This window comes from Spea bombifrons, chromosome 3, assembly GCF_027358695.1.
Source record: "Spea bombifrons isolate aSpeBom1 chromosome 3, aSpeBom1.2.pri, whole genome shotgun sequence".
NCBI classification, from domain to species: domain Eukaryota; kingdom Metazoa; phylum Chordata; class Amphibia; order Anura; family Pelobatidae; genus Spea; species Spea bombifrons.
This window is the reverse complement of record NC_071089.1, coordinates 101,598,858-101,618,124: the sequence shown is the minus strand read 5'-3', so window position 1 is coordinate 101,618,124 and position 19,267 is coordinate 101,598,858. Positions and strand designations below refer to the sequence as shown.

Sequence of the window (19,267 nt, the reverse complement as noted above, 5' to 3'; positions counted from 1 at the left end):
GCAGAGGGTTACAGACAAGGGTATTGCCCCAGGCTTGTTTTTAGGCCGCATGGGCATTACAATGGGTTGTTGTGTTTCCTTACATTATTGTTCTTCAATAAAGTATTTGGAAACTAGCCATAACATGGTGCACTTCCACTGCTTAACCATTATTAGCCTCTTAAGGACAATGGGTTGCCCTTAAACCCATTAAAAACAATGCATTGTGAGCCTGTACATGTACGAGCTTTGTCATGAATGGGTTAATTATGCTGACCACCAAATACTATGAGAATAACGGTAACCACTGCAGGTTTATATGTTTAAGACACAGAAACATAGAATTTGACAGCAGATAAGAACCATTTGGCCCGTCTAGTCTGCCCGTTTCTCCTACTTTAAAGACTCAAACCTTAGATTCAGGAGCCGTATGCCTATCCCACGCATGGTTAAATTCCCTCTCTGTGTTAGCCTCTGACATTTCAACTTATCTACCACCCACTCGGTAAAATAAAAATGCCGGTCCAGTTATTCCTACACTTTGCAAAAGTAAAATAAATAGGATTTCAGATACTTTCAATTTACTGCAGAAAAGGGGTTTCTTTAATGTTTCACCTTTGAAACAGACAAAGTACACATAATATGTACACACATACATACACATTTATCACCTATGTGTTTGACTATTTACACTAGTATAGCAAGCATTGTAAAACCGCAGGTCACTCGGTGCTGTAGAGTCACAGGTCCGGCCGCGCAGGATCCCGATGGCTCACGTCGTGCTGGCTATATTGATGTGGGTTAATGACAATCTGAAGCGCAGATATTTTATTTCAAAGGAAGATCGTTATCCGCGTTTAACGCACCCATGTGCCGGTTGGTGAGAAAGTCAAATAACGGAATGTTGCAGATTGCTTGCTGGATGTTGGTAACCGTAACTTCTCTTGGCGCTCTACGCAAGGAAAGCAGGCGTTCGATTACAGACACATGCATTCTTATATTACTTTTTACTAATAAAAATAGTATATTTAAATGCAGAAACTTCTTTGTTTAGCATATTGTAAGATCTAGGGGGAAAGGACTGCAACTCTGAAGAATAGAGGAAAGTCTCTGCCTCCGCTATGATATAAAGCCTATATTAAAACCGTGCAACTATTGATACATAAGCACAAGAAAAAAAATAAACGGGTTATCAAGGGGAAACCGAATCAGAATCATTTCAAAAAAAGGTTACCTTTGGTGCACAGGGAGTCTAACACATGATAGGAGGAAACATGTAAAAATAAATAAATAAAATCTAAAACATTTGCTATTTTTTCTTTTAAAGCAGCACAAGAAAGCAATTTACCGATTGCGAGAGGTCATTTGATATCCAATAGATAAGGCATCGCGGAGTATGTCACTCACAAACTGTTCAGTAGCCTAGACAACAAAATACATATTCAGCGTTTTAGAATGCATTGGGGTGAAATCACTAATAGTAGAATGTCAAAACAGTGCATAAAGTTTTAGCCCATTTTGTAAGCAGAACACAAGGAAAACCACCAACATTTTCAATAAAAAGGAATTCCTACCTTTAAAATCATTTCTTCGACAGGAGAAGCGTAAATATTTGTTTGCACTTCGATTGGTTGTAAGGAGACGCCAATCTTGAAATGGGGAAAAAGCAGCACAAAAATGTCATGTTCCGTGTGAAATCTTTAAAGGAATGCAGACCACAACCAGTGCAGCCAGCCAATACACTAAGCTTTCGAATAGTATTCATTAATTCATTTAATGACTTTTTATTTAATGCTCATATCCAAAAACTATGGCCTGTTTTTGACCATCTAGGGCTGGAGTTAAAATTCACTGTTCTAAACTATAAAAAGAAATTCAGAAATTGTACAGAAGATATACCCACAGGGGTCTACAAGAAATAGTCCAAAAGTCAGATGGCAGCAGTAGCGGCCCCCGTAGAAGAAACAGAGAAGAAAAACGCAGAATTTCTTACAAAGAGCTCAGGGATTCCAAACGCAACTGCCTACTCACATTGACACAAATGTATATGTTTATCTTATTCAGATTACCTCTCCTCTGGAAAGGAAACCATTCACACAACATCATGCAGTTCTAGTTCCCATTTAAATAAATTCAGACACACCACCAGGCAAAGAATCACAGAGGCACTAAATGCCGATTGCTCCATACCCACGTAGACGCGACATGCGACAGCTAATGGACGGTTAGTGTAACTGTACTGCACTGATTGTACTCGTAGAACCACATTCAGGACCCATGAGCTATAATGAATACAAAAAGCCTCACCTCTTGTGCCGTGTCTCTAACGAACTCACAGGCAGGACTGGGTGTCAGATAATATTTTAACTCATCGACCGTTTCATTCTCTTTTTCACTTTGCTGCTTCTGTTCTTCGTCTGTACTCAGAATATCCACGTCTTCTTCGACTTCGGTTTCCTTTTTCAAAATCCTCTCGAGTTCTTCTACTTTTCGACAGAGAGCCTCCGCAGAGGAGTATGATGTGGGTAAGGCTAGAAACAAATGAAAACATAGAACATACGGTCCAGTGATTAAATTATTTGCGTACATAATTTTATATTATTGGAACATGGCGATTGCTCCCAAATTTAAGAACATCATCTGTATTGCACAAAACACCGATCCATTCACTCCAATCGCCATGTGTTGTTGACCCCTCTAACACACATTTGGCTAACAAACTACATTTTACACTAAAGCAGTACTCACCTCACATTTAACGCCAACCGTTTGTATGTTCTATCTGGTTATTATCAGGCCAAACATTTGTGCTTTTTCTAGCCAAGAGCTGGCACATCAGATCCAATATCTTACTATTACAGGAACACTTCTTAGTGCTCAGATGGAAAATAAGCCTTCACCCCATAGCCACCTCACAGTGCGAGTACAACATCAAACAGTGGGCCCTGATTTCCCACAGTGGCACACTGCTGAAACAAACCCATTCTGTTGTGTTGCACATACAATCACAGTACATGCTAAAAGCACTAGACATAGCTTCTTACCTGACTCATTGTCTATACGAGTCAGCACATCCTCAATTGACTCTCGATCATCCCCAGTGGTTTCTGGGTCTGGAGGAGTGTAGCCGTGGATGCGACACCAGTGGACAATCTGCTTGGTTTTCAGTGGGCTGACGTTACTGAACTTTGGCTGCCTTTCAATGACGTCTTGCAGCATTTTTCGCATTGTCACAGCCCGTTGCCACTAGGAAAGTGGTTCACAATTAATGATAAAGGCTTGTGAGTGCACATAAACAGTTTGCTGAAATAGTTCAATGACCACACTGAAGAACAGATCACGACTTCAAACAAAGCCAGCTGGAAAGGGATACATGCAAACTACATACCTTTCCCTGATAACATCAAATGTTTTTCCAAACAACAGAAATCAATACGGTGAATGATACAGCATCATATAAAGACCAAACACATATCCAAATTCATTTTCAATAAAAGAACAGAAACAAACTAAGGAATATTTAAGTCCGTACCTCTGCTGCTCTCCTCTTCCCAATGTTCCAGCTGTAGTATTGTTCCACCGAGCTTGCGCAGAAAGCATACCCATCATCACCTACGCAGGGACAACAGAACCTTACTTTCCCAGTCCTCTCAGTTTTCATCCAATACTTTTTTAGACAGTAACAACTTGCCTTGCACAAAATGTTCCTTACTTTTTTCAGCTATAAGTGGGACCTTCTTCACGGTGGCTGTCAGCAGCTGTTTGAAGTTTTGTACGTGTTCCGTTCTGCAATGGATCCATCAGAAATATTACTTAAAACGCATTCAACAATAAGATTTCAAAGACAGAGATTTAGAGATTGTCGTCATCCAGTAACTACGGTTTTCGTTGAAAACTAAATATTTGGGGAGGTAAGCCAATGCGGCACCCATATTTTATTTTCACACGGCGTACATACTGGTATTAATGGCTGCACATTCAATAATTACTGTACTTGTTTCTTCAAGCTTGTACTAAAAGAATTAGAATAGCATGTAAGAAAAAAAGACTGATCAGAAAAGAAAAGATTACTTCACAGAGCAGGTTTCTATGTCCAAATTGTCTTCCGTCTTTACTGGCGCATTTCCAATGCTAAATGCAAGCGCATTGCCGGAGTTAACAGGTGTATCCGGCTCAGTTTTAACTAGAGAAAAAAAAAAGTATTAAAAAAAAAGTATTAAAAGTCAAAGAATGGTTTGCATTCGAAAAGTCTAAATTATGATTCCATTCCAAACTTCCCATTCTTTAAAGGGAGAAGTTTAAACCTTAAACACTAATTTTCATATATTTGGAGCCAATAACCATGATGAAGTTGCTGTTTAAAATAGTACAGATATCGTACCAAATCAAACATAACGTTTGGATTGGGTATTGCCTCCCATTCATGATAATCGTAGGTTTTTTTCCCCCACGCTCGTCAACATTCCACCAGAGTAAAAACCTCTACTTCTGCGGGAAGGCTGCTTGTGAAGCCGTCGCGACCGTCTCGGGGAAGACTGCTTAGTATGTACCTGTTAGCACTGAAGTGGAGTGTGCGGGACTTGGTGTGGCTCTAGAGGTAGTCGCTGGAGCAGAAGAAGTGCTGGGTTTACTGACCACCAATGACTTAACATGCGCTGCACTGGGAACATTTGGCTGCTGTTGTAACGCAACCTTGCTGGAGGAATTACTATGGGAGACGGGGGAGCTGGCTGCTTCTACAGGCTTGGAAGAAAGTGGAGAAAAAAAAAAAAAATCAGGTCAATTAAGATATTCTACACGAAAACAACATGCAAACATAAAAACAGGGACAATGGCCCCAACCCGGAAATCTGCTCTGACTGTGAATAATGCATAAGCGCAAACCCTATCTCATCGCTCAGTATTTCATACCGAGTAGACCACCCGAGAAGTAGCTAATGACATAAATACTGGTATTACAGAAAAAAAATTATCGGTAACCCAATTCCACTTTAACTTCTGGGCACTTTTTATTATAGGTGTAACTCACAGTAGCAGAAAGATGGGACGTATTCAATTTATATACCCCCACCCACTTGTGTGCTTTTACCTGCTGTGCAGGTCCATTACCAGACAGAGGCGGTAGCGATGAACCAGCTGCTGTTATGATGCCCCCTGCTACCCTCAGTAAAGTAGTTCCTGGTTTCTGTGTCTGGGAAGCCACCGGCAGAGATTTTAGCACACTTTCTGCTAATTTTGGCTGTGAAGCTGATCCACTGTTTCCCTGAGAGCAGAAAAGGAAAAAAAAAATCTGTTTGCTAAAGTATCTCTATTAAAACCAAAAGTATGCTGGTATCACAGAACAGCGGTGCAGAATAATCTAAAAATAAACTAAACATAAATTGGTATTAATGGTGGTTACAACATGGTTTGTGATTCAACTCCGTTTAAAACCAGGTTTCCACTTCAACACTGGGGCACGAAAAACAAAATTCTAGAAAGTGACGGAAACAACCTTACCAAATATTCAATGAGGCTCATGTAACATTAAATTCAATTGACATTTGCTGCCAGAAATCACTTATGACACGGTGTTAACTATTTCAAGGGGGAGTAATATTCTAACTAAAAAAGGGTTTTAAATGTAACTCTTAATAGTGGCAGATGTTTTAAATAAGTTAAGTCCATGCTAACCCTGAAATACATATAGATACGAAACTAAACTATTCCTGAATATCGATGTCCCACTAGGCACCACTACTTGCATTGTAGATTATTATATGAAATTAAGACAGTTAATGCTTTTTGGCCTCAATTTGGAGCCGCTTATTTTTTGTGGTTTTTAATTTAAATGACATAGAATATACATATGTAAAGTGTTATTCTTCATTACATGCTTATGTTCACTGGGAGTCGAATTGCTTAACAGAGAGCAAATCGGATAGAGTCCCGGATATTTAGGTAGATGACATAGGTAGGGAAAACCATATTGTTAGAAACGCACCTGCACAAGTGCACTGGTCTTCTGTCCAGGGGTTACTTTTAAGACCTGACCCTGGGCAGCTGTTGCCGCATTCCCTTGGACTACCACGTTCTGGGCTGCCTGCTTCCCGGATGCCTGTTGAGACGGTTGTCCAACTAAAAATGTTCCCTAATGAGAAATGGAAGCCACATTGTTAAAAGTAGATAACTTGTACGTCAACAAAGCCAAGTGATGCCCAGACATCGCCCTCACCTGCGGCGTCTGCTTCAGGATATAGGAGGTGTAGGTGAGGTGCTGTGGTAATCCACTGGTGGTAGCTGCAGCACCAGTTGCATTACTACTGGTGGACACCCCAGACTGGATATCTGAAAGACCACAGATGAATTGAGTGAAGAGGTGGAATCAGTTTGCAAATAAAACAAAAAAGGCATACTATAAAAAAACAAAACATATGGCTTTCAGCATTAAAGCCATTTTAGATGTATGCAGCGCTCCAAAGTAGTATTGGTTAACAAGCTGCAGAGATAGCCCAGCTTAAGTGAATTACACTTTTTTCATTTACCAGTGAAAATCCATTAGGCCCATAAAGAGCCTAAGCGTTCCTCAGCCGGGATGAGCCGTGCGTGGACAGAAAGTCTGTCATACCATGATGTAATAGGAACGAGCATACTGGGACATAGACAGAGTGGATTATTAGCGTTGTCACTTACTAGCCGTGTTTGCTGCCCTCAGGATGGCCCCTTGGGGTATGAGAAGCAATTTTCCTTTGCCGGAAGGATTCTTGCTGTTGGTTGTGAGGTAAAGTTTGGTTCCAGGAGGTAGATTGGCAAGGTTTGCAATATTTGTAGCTGGTAGTTGTAGAGTCGCCATCACTAGAAAATGTTCAAAGAATTTGTATCATATTATTTGTATGAAATTACACGTACATGATCCGGCACTAGACCGCACGGAGATCCTTACCAGATCCTTGGGATCCAGATTTCACAGTTGCTGTTGTTACTTGGGTTTTTGATAAGCCCTGCGCAGACTGGGCTATAACATTCCCGCCGCTTACAACAGCTTTTGCCACTCCCTGAGCAACCATCTGCTTCTGACCAACCACTTTGGCAGTGGAAGGAGTCGCTTTGGCAACCAAAATTTGGCCCCCGCTTATGGTCACAGATGGTTTAATGGCTGCCGGAACTGCTGAGCCAACTGGAATGCTGACAATCTGAAACAAAGGGCGATTTTAGTGACTGACTTTCCTGTAACACAAAGGGTCACACAGGATCGTCCCCTTTTGTTACAGACCCACAGAATATGCTCTATAAATACCATGCAATGTAACAATGACTGCAATTTACACTTTCCTGCCTTCTTGACACATGCAAAAGGGCCAAAAACAATACGGACATATTTTTCAGTTCGTTTTTGGCCCATTCATTTGCACTCAGTTCAAGTAAGAAGATACGGAAGCGGTAGGCAGTGAAAGTAGAGACAATTCTAAGCTTTTTGCTTCATTTTCATCCGATTCATGGGTGTCTGGCCTCGCTTTTGTGGCTTTGTACGAATCACCAAATCTACCCAAATCTGGTAAATTTGCAATTCGTACGAATCCGAATGCACGAGTCTACTGCCTTTCATTCAATGAATGGGGGGGGGGACCTGATTACTGACACATTCTCAGTAACAGCTCTCGGTATAAAGTAGAGCTTCTCCGTTACCTTGGAACCTTCAGACGTGCTCAGATTTTTCTGCGGAGACACAGCAATCATTTGATTACCCTTCACTGTCACAATCTGCTGGATAGGTGGCTGCGACGTCGATGGGTTTTCCTGCTGCTGAGAAGGTTCAACAGGTTCTTGTTTTATAATCACCTAGGGAAACATATTTTAAATTATTATTTAAGAGGAAATCTTAATTTTATAAAAAATCTTGGTGATTTCTTCAAAACAAACATAAATGGTCAAAAGAAAACAAATAGAGGGCAAGAGGAAATATTGTATGTGTGGGTTATACAAAGGAAGTTGTATTGTTAAGTCATAGAACTATCAACCAACGGGAACAATTTTCAAATAAATTTTTTTATTGGCTAGGATCTCTGGACTTCTGCCAATGGTTCTGCCGTTCAAGAACTACTGATGGTTTCTGTGACGTAAACCTCAACTTCCTTTCTATAGTTCACACAACCACAATTACCGATAAAGACACGCTGTGTGGTGAAACACACGTAGGGACAAACTGTACATCTCACTGGCCATATACTTATACTGCTTAGGAGGCTATTGGTATTTTTGTCCTGGCTCTAGTTATTTAGGCAGAATTAGCTAAAGTAGTGATTTGGTGGCACGGGTCCTTTATAGATCCACTATAGGATTCCACCAGCTATTTTTCTCTTGCTTCCATAGGGATCAAATCACTCTCAATGTGCGGTTTCTTTTCACGTGGCTCTGTATTTTTACATCAGGTTAGTGGAGGCTATTTCTCTCTCCCTTCCGTAGAGATCGGGTCACTGTGACCAGGCACAGTTTGCTTTCAGGTGGCTCTGTATTTCAAGAGTTACTTCATACATTTATAAGAAAAGGACGCTTAACGCACTGAACACATTCCATTAACACACAACACTATGCACATGCAACACGCACTCCTGCCACTCTTCATAACCCCCAAAAATATTGCGCGCTAGTGCTCTGGTGACTTGCAAATGCTTAGATTTTTTCCATTAAACACAGTTTACCTTTGTAAATGCACCAAGCCCTCCAGCGACAGTCTTTGGGCTTTGAGCCTTTGGATGACTTCCAATAGGACAGAGTGGAGGCATAGCAGCAAACATGGACTCCTCCTGCTAAGAGGAACACAGAAGCTGTGAACACTCATATACAAGAAGTAGTTTTTTTTGTTTAGGTGCAATATACTTCAATTTGAAAAACAGTATTAATAACTACAAAAATGTTTATATTATAGAATGTATTGTGCATCTTTTACCCAGAATACTTGATAAGTAAGGGAAATACGCCAAATGCCATATCATTATGGCTCCAGCATGGCTCTTTATAGCTCTCTCACTGAAATGCTAAGAAAAACAAGCAAGTGGATAGAAAACACTGTATAGTACTTCACCCAATGCATTTATGTCTTACAGTCTGGCCAATACTATCAATGGCTCAAACTGCTAGCACATAAGAGCTCTTTTGTTGTAGCCACAGTATAGTTTGGCCTATCAGTACCCACAGCCTGCCACGTAAAAAAGCATTAATCGGAAAGTGAGACTGGGACAAAAAGTAATTTTGGGCAGCGTTTGGTCATTTAACAGTATAATGGTGCATGGAGCTGAAAAAAGTTCACCCAAACAAAGAAAACTTCCACACTGTGGACTGTACAAACCGGTGTATAGCTACAGATACGTCCTACCTTAATTGTTGGGGTTGTAATATTGCTCCCATGAACCTTTAGGACTGGAGATTGTGTTCCACTAACAGCTTGTGACGCACTGGAGTGTTTACTGGTGGGACTTCCTATGTTTTAAGCGGAGAAAACATGGCAAAGCTGTTAATTATATCCAAAACCACTCACGTCAATATCACCCTATTAAAATGAAATAGTGTACAAAAATAGAATTCTCACGTGCAGTGATGTTTGTCAATCATAAGCTAATGTTCCTAGTTGTGATTTACAATTTTGGAGAGCTGGCTACATGCTCTGGCGACCTGATCCCTTTCCTGAATAAACACGTTAGACTAAGGGTGCCAACCACGAGTAAAACATGGATTACCAAGCAACAGTTTGATTTAGAGATTGCAAGCCATGTGAATAAATTCACTGGGCTGATATGGTAAGTACAGTGCAGGGGCTGTCAACATAGCAGCAGAAAAGAAAGAGAGTGAACGAGAGCATGAGCAGGAACTAGAAGTAGCCGCTAAAAAAAAAAAAAAAAAAAAAAAAAAAAAAAAGCTGTTGAGAGAAAGAAAAACACTTGGATTCCTGGAATCTTTCACATGCTTCTAGGCTTGGACCATACAATTTATTAACTCACAGTAATACTTCCAGAAGCCTAAAAATGAGAGATGTTGAGCGAAGGCAGTACCTGACACAATCTTGCAGCTCATTGTGATCGGCTGGAAAGATTTCCCAGGCGACTCTGCCAAGGTAGACGCCTGCCCCTGTGGCACAATCTTACAGCTGGCCGTGATCGGCTGGAAAGCGGTGTTGCCATGAGCTCCGAATGTGAACCTCTGGGTCATTTTGGTTGGTGTGCGCTCAAGTGATGCAGGATGGGGGTAATATGATGGTTCAGGAGCCATGGTAAAACCTTGTAAAAAGGTGAAAAATATCCTATATAAAACCTTGGCATATAGTTAATTGTAGACTAAAATAATTCACCATTAGAAAAAGCCTGAATAAAAAGGTTACTTTATCCTATGATGTAAAACGTCATACTCTTGTGGGCGTCTGTTAAAGGGACTTCCCTTCAACATGGATATTAATGTACTTTGTATGCGTACACCAGCGAGTAAGTGCTCATGTGCGATGAGCTATACAACTGCTGTCGTTAGTAACCTACAAGTTAATAAAATGTTATTGCTCTGGGAACGCGTTTGCACAAAGCTTCCTCATGTGCTTGCGTGCGTTGGAGTCTCCGTCTGCTAAGCAGTGCTCCATGCAAGGAGGAAAAAAACATCAGGACGCTTAACTATCATTGGCACTAATGTGCATATTAACACGAGGGATCGATTAAACACATATCTACTTATTAATGCAAGTATTACTTACCCTTCTCATTGGAATCATGCCCCCCTTTGACTGGAGAAGAGGTTTTAACCAGGGCAGGTAAAGGAGTACTTCTATCTGACTGGCAAGACTCATTCGATGACTGGGAGTAGAGAGCATCTTCTCCAAAGGAGTGTCTGTAAAGCTCGACCTCCACAACCTGTAGGTTGACAACCTCAGATGCTTAACACGTTACAGTAAAATGTATAGCAAAATAAACTTCACAAGTACTCTACCCACACTTCAGTGGAAGTATCAATCAAACCAGTGTTCTGTATGCTTGGTAAAAGCTTTGTATTTGCTCAATTTGGGTATAAACACACCTTGTTACATGGTGGACTGGATATCGGCTTGTAAACGTAACATTATACGCCAGAATTCAAGACCTGAAATGGTTCACCGTGCGCAGAATTATGAGGTGGTGTATCAGCCATTGTAAGGAGAATCCATAACATTTTAACCATAAATGGGGAGTATATCATACCGTTTCTGCTCCAAGGGTCTGCAGACCAGTGTAGGTCCTGTCCAGCTGTACAGATATAAAGAAGATACACAACAAATAAGAACAAGATTCCACTCGTACAACCAAAGCACTTGACAGATTAAAGATCAGTGCCTTTTTCAATGCCTATACTTTACGTGTTGACATACAATATGTAAACAACATGTAACAAAAACTAGAAAACCCTCTTATGTGTATACCATAAAACCAGCCATCTTAGCTTTATTTTCTCTGCATTATTATTAGCAGTTATTTCTACCCATTAAGCGCTCTATCTCTCCCTATTCTTAAGAACATAAAACTGGCTGGACAAGTTCAGTGGTATGTTTATCAGTATTAACCGCTTTGAAGAATCAACATGAACACCAGATAACAAGACAGTAAGCAGCAGTCAGAGTAAACAATATATCCACGACAGTACGCAAAAAAAAATCTAATTTAATACAAATGAACACAAAAGACTCAGATTGGATCAACAGACTGGTTTAGCATGTCCTCTGTACATTACAGAAAGAATGATAAACATTTTATGTTAAAAGCTTAAAAGAAAGAGAAGGCTTTATTCACTAAAAAGGGAGCTGCAATTGGACCTTTATAATGCATATTTGATTAATAATTTGAGCTAAAAACACAACTGTTTGAAAATGTTGAGTTGGTAAGGTGAGATTGGCCAATTATCGCGGCGCTCCGGATTTGCTTCCAACTCACAGATATTTATATCGGAAGAATGAATCCATATTGTATCAATGGGGGAATTCTTTGCAAGCGAAAAAAAACTGTACAAAAAACATAATGCATAAAGTGGAAATTGGAGTCTCAAATGTGGCATTTTCTACTAAAATGCCTGTCCTGAAGCCCCTCCAAAGACTTCTTGAACTAGTTAACCACCATCAGCAACTCAATAAAAAGAAAGACGAAAACAATGGGAAGGAATAATCGTGGCGATTCTGAAAAAGATATCTTTCCCTAACACATACAGATAACGTGGGTTTCCGATGCATATATTTCTTATTTGAATCTGTAAGAACGATAACCTAAAGTACAGAACTTTAAAATGTAGAGTTTTGGAAAACAGACTCCCCCATTTTAAATAGATGCATACCTTTAAGTTGTGGATTATATCTATCCTCTTGTTCCTGCTGTCCTTGAAGTGAATTTGCACTCTAACCGGGAATTCTCCCCAACCACGCCGTGTTAAGTGGAATGGAGGCTCTCTGAAATTAAACGTCTACATTTTTCTATTGTTTTTTTTTTTTTTACATTTATACATAAACTTATTACACAAATAACACGCTAACAACAAACAGCCAAGCTGAGGCAACAACTTTTTTTTTTTTTTTAAACTAAACATGGCTGCTGTCATTTGTATAACACCAACTGCCAAAGTCACAACTTTACATACATATTTAATTGTGTTACCGTGATAAGAAAACATGGATACATCCTTAACACATTGCAGTAAATGGTTCCACATAAGGTATGAATATTCAAACATATTTAATATTTAACATCATGGTATTTACCGGACTTCCACCAGATCATTAGGTTTGTAACTTGGGTGCAGAAAAAACCAGACCTTCTTCACAAAGTGGTCAATACTTGGTTCCTTCCTAGAGCCTCTCACATACACCATCCACTTGTGGGTTGACTGGTCATTTTCCTCCCTTTTGTCCGGAGGAATATATCTGAAGAGGAAGGGATACGTATCATTAGATATGGTTATATTTAAAATGAGAATATACAAGTTTATAGAATAAAACAAAATGCATCTTGGGTACTGTTGGGTCTTTGTCCTTGGTCAGGCCTAGGCCAGTGCCCACAAAACAAACATGGCCGCTTGGCTATTACTTTTATCTCTCATGTCCAGAAATAACCGTAAAATAGGGGACTGTATTGTTATCCACTGATTTAACTATATGAACCAGAGGCATTGGCAACATCACAAAAAGTTTAACTGGAGATACAAACTTTGAGACATTTCCAACAACAATGGTTTTCTTGACAAAACGGCGATTAGCATCTTCAGCCCTTGCAAACTCTTCATTTTGCTGGTCTATGTTTTCTGCTGTGAGTGAATCCTGTAAAATATTAAAACAAAATCATACACATTAGTTCATTTGATTGAAGGTTAACGGGAACCCCCACTTTTTTGATCTCCCTTACAAATAATCAATAGGTAAATACAACAAAAAACATGAAAGTCATTGAATTAATCTTGGTATTATTTGGAAGTTTACCTTTCTAAGTTTGGCATCGGCCTTCGGTACCACTTTGTTGCCAGCTGTTGTCTTTACATCATTAGCACCATCTTTATCCAAGTACTCATTATGGGTACAAACAGATTCCGTTTCAGAGTTATTAGCAGATGGGGTCTCGGAACGGTTATTAGCAGGAGATGAAGCTCTGGAAGGGGACTCCAAAAACTTCTTTATAGATGGATGGTTTAGAATTGTTGAATCTGTAGAACCCTGTAGGGGGGGAAAAAAAAAATAAAAAAAAAAGACCTTGGTGTTAGTCCTGAGCAATTTCCATTTGCATCAAAAATAAACCTTTCTTGGATAGTGATAGTGAAGAAATAATCAATAAAGGGAACAATATACAATTTGTACAGAAGTGAAATGGAAAGATTATAGACATGTGGAATTCAGTTTCACCAAGAGAATACAAATTAATCTAGCGTCACATAATGACTGGCAAAGCCTAATCCTTTTCTAATAGTTTTTTCATAGGATTCTCCACGGTAATCACATACAAAAAATATAATTGCATAATCAAGAAGTAAGCAGGGCAAGAACATTGGAAACAACCTCGGCACATTCTGGAGTTACTTAATACTATTTAGAAGCCTTATAAGTGGTTTCATATTTTTTTTTCTAATCACAGAAAAGTCAAGCCTTTTGAGTTTGGGCTACCTTCCGTATTTGAATTCCAAGCAGCACTAGAGCATGAAATGTTACCCAGTTTCTTATCTTGCAGAAGGATCCTCAATGCCAAGGCTCAGTGAATGAACACAGCCCATATAGCCCACACGGTACGTACAGGCACTGGAGTGCATTGGCTGGAAGATGCATATCTATAACCAGCAACGCCTCTTCCGTGCCAGCAGTATAGAAACTTAGTAGGAAGGGTGCTGGTGCGAGCAAAGGTGTTTCTGATCAGAATTCCATGCAGCACACTTAGGCGGTTGGGGAGGCGTTGGACTTAAAGTATAAAAAGACCAATTCATATATTCTGATTCCTTGTTTTAGGGATATATTAATATACTTTGCATGACGTTGGGTACTAAGAACTGACCCTGCGAATACCCTCTCAAGCAAAGCCATAAAATATTCTTTACGGGAAAGCGTGGTCCCTTTAGCTCAACTATACACAAGCCTCTAGAATCATAATTTAAAGACATTAAGAAGGTTTCTAGAAGACAGATTAACTCTACATTCTGGCCAAGATACTCCTTGGTTCCTACTGTTCACAAACTAAGAAAGAAAGGGTAAAAGAAGACATTGTTCTGTTTTACATTACACAAGGAAGTGAAAATCATTTGGACACAACTCAATGCTGCATTACATCACACTAACACAAAAACAGTCTGTTACGCAAGACATGCATACCTCATGGCCTTTGTTGAGTGCTGCAGATGCGTAGTAATTGGCGACAATGCATGCGCGGAGTTTATCCATCATCCGTCTGGCTTCATTAAGGCGCTGGAAAAAGCGGAAAAACGTAGGAAAAAGAATGGTCAAAAAACGAACATAATAGGTTTTAAACATTCTGCTTACGTCTTTACTTTACACAGTAACCCTAAATGTGCCAACGTATACACCCTCTACGCTGTTTGTTGGAGGTTCTGAAAATTCCAGTACAAATGAATGAATATAACTGGCTTCTGTCACAGAGCCCAAACTTACTGGCCCTATTCGTATGTAGTAAAGAAATTGGTAAGCAAAAAAAATCATTTTGCTGCCTCATTTAAAGAAAATGGCAATACCTGATCAATAACTTCAATTTCATGTTCTTTATTCTTCAATTCAACAGCAAACTGTTCTTTAACAATGGCTTCAATCTTCTGGATGGTAGCATCGCGAGCTAGAATAGCGAAACAACAAAAAAAGTAAATAAAAATATATTCTAAAATTCTTTAATTAGTTTTTATTTTATTGATTCTTAAAAAAAATAAAAATAAAAATATTCATACAATGCCAGTCTCTTGCTATGGAAAAATAGGGGACGGGACAAAATAAGTAACATATCACGTAAGAATATATATATTTCTTATACAGACATGTTGGTAAGTACTATGGGATGGGACACACACACACATATATATATATATATATATATATATATATATATATATATATATATATATATATATATATATATACACATACACATATAAATAAAAATGTCCTATCCCATAGTACTTACCAACATGCAACTGGTTGAAAGAGCTAAAAAAGGGTAGTAGCAACTTTTTATGCGGTTGATCCGTATATGAATAAAAACAAATTTCTGTATTTTTCTGAGCCCTGAGTGGGAAGTCTGGTTCTGTAAGTCACGCAGGTAATAAACATGTTCTTCTTTCACGCAAATTGCGATGCTCTTAAATGTCTGTATAAGAAATGCGCTCATGGTAGCCAAATTATTGAGTAGGTCAAACCAAACCATTGCAGATGTAAATCTAAATACTATAAATGGGATTATTAATGGGATTTAAGTAAACGACAGTTATTAAGCCACTTCTACTATAAGAGACACAGCTGTCAAGCCCTTCAGTGTTGAAGTTAGAAAGTGGCCGCTCAGAATACAGTAAAACACCCAAAATGCGTGAAATGACGTTACATTTCTTTATATAGCACCGGAAGATTCCATAGTGCTGTCACAATACAGGACGGTGAGAATATTTGACAATTTAAACAACATTAACACCCTAAACACACAAGAACAGGAGGAGAAGAGGGTCCTGCTCACGTGAGCTTACAATCTATTGCAGATCAACGGCAGATATCAGATCTGCGTGCGATTCTGACAGTTATTGGGTAGACCAAAAAACGAAGACATACCTGAGGACTCAATTGCTCTGTGGCGTTTACTATGATGCACGACCAAGATGTCTTCGTAATCCGGATCCTTGTCTTCAATGGCCCTTTTTACTCCGGACATTTTCATTTACTTCTTGTCAACTAGATCAAAAAACACAACGAAAGCCGTAAACGGAGAATATTCAATTAACAGCAAGAGAGAAAGGGGTGCCGGCTGTCAGATTCCAGTCACACACAACCTTCCTCAGAAAGACTGCAAATTCACATGAATGAATATCATAAATAAAGATAATGTGTGCTAAGAATTCCTCACACAATTATCGTCTGTTTTGAAGAATCGCGACATGCTGGGGATACCCACAGCACCACAGTGTATCCCTCCCAGGGCTGTGTTGTGGCACTAGGGAGTTAAATGGCATCTAATGCCAGGCTGCACGACTGCCTATGGTGGTGCTGTGCATGTTTTACATGAGCTGAGGTTCAGTCAATAGTAGTAATGTTACTCACCCGGCAATGCGATGGGAAGGACCCACGCGTGGGGAGAACACGTGACCAATTATGATCCTACAGGCAAATCTCGGGTCTGCTCTGATCCGGCCTCAGCTCCGTGTTTATAAAGCAGACACTTTCTCCGGCAATCGGCGTGCAGCCACAAAGCAGAGCGCCTATCTACTCGATTCACAGCAAGGCCCCCTTTCTGGATAGCACGTGCGTAGATGCCTGCGCCTTTATGTAAATAAAGTACATCGGGCTCGGAGATGTTACGTCATGTTGTAGGAAGCCCGAGGCCGCCATCTTGCACTCTGGTAAACAAAGGGCAGCGGAGAGTATGTGGTAAGTGTCACGTTTAACTGGACAGTCCTGCGTTTGCTCAGGAAAACTTTTAATGGAAGCTTTTGGTATAATTAAGGTCCTTAGGGCAACCATATGATCCAGTATTGCTAGGTTGCTATATAAGGTTACATTTTTCTCTTTAAAAAGTCTTGCTAACATATTTTTCAATACATTAATAACTTACGTTTATATATTTTTATGTTTCGGATTCAATAAATGATAAAAAGCCCATTAACTCAGTATGCTATTATTATTCTTATTTCTAGAAATACTTTTGGGTTGGTGGGCAACAAAGCTTATTTTAATTTTATATTTCAACTGAACATGGTACAAAACTTTACTTTTTAGGGGGCCTCACTTTTAATTTTTTTCCTTATTTCATCTTTTTTTCCCTTATTTCATCTTTTTTTTTCCTTACACAGTCCTCATCATAGTGTTACCTTGTTATCTGACAGATTTGGGATGGAAAGCCTTCAGGATCTCCCAAATATTTTATCTCCGAGCTTGAGTGGTTAATTATGCCTTGGCCAATTCATATAACCAAAACCTCTCATTTATATTTATGTTTATATATTTGTTGCCAACTTTATTAGTGTGAGAAGCGCAGGCAGTATTTGCTGCATGCTCACACCTGTTTGGTAGGCCTCGTATCATACATTTGTATTAGGGATGCACCGATATATCGGTGACCCAAAATACATCGACCGAAAGGGGCATTATCGGCAAAAAAAACGGCTGAAAATAATCCATAGGGGCTGGGTTGCTTACTTGTGCGTTGAGCGCACAGTGTGCGAGCAGCGTCTCTTGTACTGGCCAAGAAAAGCAGGAACTCAGCTGAGTCATGCGAATGCACATCACATGACTCTGCTACCTTCCTTCTTCCACTGGGGGCGGGGCTAGAGAAGTTGCTCGCACAGCTGGGACCCTGCAGAAGTCTGCGAGTGAGAGATCTGCAGTTCAGGTTAGGGTGTGAGGGAGGGTGTATGAGCAAGTACGCGTGATTAAGGGAATGAATGAGTATATGAATGTTTGTGAATTAGTGTGTGTGATAGCATGGATGTGTAAGTGTGGGGGATAGCATGGCATAGGGAGCCTGTAATCACACTGCTATCATTATTATTATTTTAAAGGTTGGGGGGTCATTTTCGGTTTCGGCCAAGTGAATCCTGAATTTTAATTTCGGTGCATCCCTTATATGTATTATTTGAGCCTGAGACTAGCTTAGCGCACTGACATTATTCTTTTCCCTATATGCACATATTTGAGGTTGTTGGCTCCTCATCAGTCTGGTTGCAGCTTGCTGTCCAGGGGTTAATTGAGAGGAGGTTTAATTGTACCTCCCCAACACATTAATAAGGTTTTGGTAGCAGTATAAACTGCTTTGTGTGCCCACTATGTAGGAGGTGAGAGTAGGTTCTCGCCCTATGGAGAGTGTGCCTTGACGTGGCAGAAGAGCCTAATTATGCTTTGGTCAATTAATATAACCAAAACCTCTCCTTTATATTATGTTTATATATTTGTTGGCAACTTTATTAGGGTTAGAAGCGCAGACAGATTTTGTTTCTTGAATGGTTAAGATCAACCTCTAGGATGTTTTATATAGTGCCATCAAATTCCATAGAGCTGTACAATGGGTGGACAGGACAAAACAAGTAGAATGTAACAATTTGACTTAGGCTAGGTTTCCACTTGGGTTTTTGTCCGGCGTTTTTTTCTTGATGAAAAACGCCAGGAAAACTGCCAAGAAAACTGCCACTGCATTTAGCTGCGTTTTGGCGTTTTTTCTGCAGTTTTTTCTGGCGTTTTAGCCTTTCTGTGGAAATTGCTTTTTTTGACCTTAGGCAGTTTTTCCAGCCTTTACAAGTTAGAAGTTTCACCCAGCTAAAAGGGATTAGGATAAATGGCAAGTATCTGCCCTCTCCTGATGTCATTTACTTGGTAGACCCTTTTGTCTCTTTTCTGTGGTTTGTAAGGCATGCTTTATTTCGAATGTCTGCTCCTCTGGGAAGATTGGCCCCAAATGATGGTGCAAATTGTTTGCTGTTGCTTTTGGCACGCAGGATCCGGTCGCGTATGTTTGTTTGTAATGGCATGTTTGTTCCAAATGGTGTAAAATTCAATATGAACCAGTCCAGGACTTTGTTTTGTGTGAAACTGTTTGTTTTCAGCCTATTTCTCGTAGGACACACAGATACTGGGTCCATC

At 39.8% G+C, this 19,267-nt stretch overlaps 1 protein-coding gene across 1 annotated transcript; it reads right to left on the bottom strand.

Moving 5' to 3' along the window:
- Positions 1-559: 559 nt before the first annotated feature.
- Positions 560-16,915, bottom strand: YEATS2 (YEATS domain containing 2). Its single transcript, XM_053460143.1, has 28 exons — positions 16,736-16,915; positions 16,250-16,369; positions 15,175-15,272; positions 14,798-14,890; positions 13,427-13,657; positions 13,158-13,267; positions 12,713-12,874; positions 12,292-12,403; positions 11,172-11,216; positions 10,691-10,847; positions 10,005-10,229; positions 9,332-9,435; positions 8,658-8,765; positions 7,645-7,797; positions 6,902-7,151; positions 6,652-6,813; positions 6,194-6,306; positions 5,963-6,109; positions 5,069-5,242; positions 4,530-4,722; positions 4,051-4,162; positions 3,692-3,765; positions 3,512-3,591; positions 3,024-3,225; positions 2,287-2,510; positions 1,554-1,628; positions 1,328-1,401; positions 560-931 (listed from the first exon to the last, which is right to left on the bottom strand). Exons 2-28 carry the CDS (start codon positions 16,353-16,355, stop codon positions 808-810), a joined length of 3,708 nt encoding a protein of 1,235 aa, XP_053316118.1. The 5' UTR covers positions 16,356-16,369; positions 16,736-16,915; the 3' UTR covers positions 560-807.
- Positions 16,916-19,267: the final 2,352 nt, after the last annotated feature.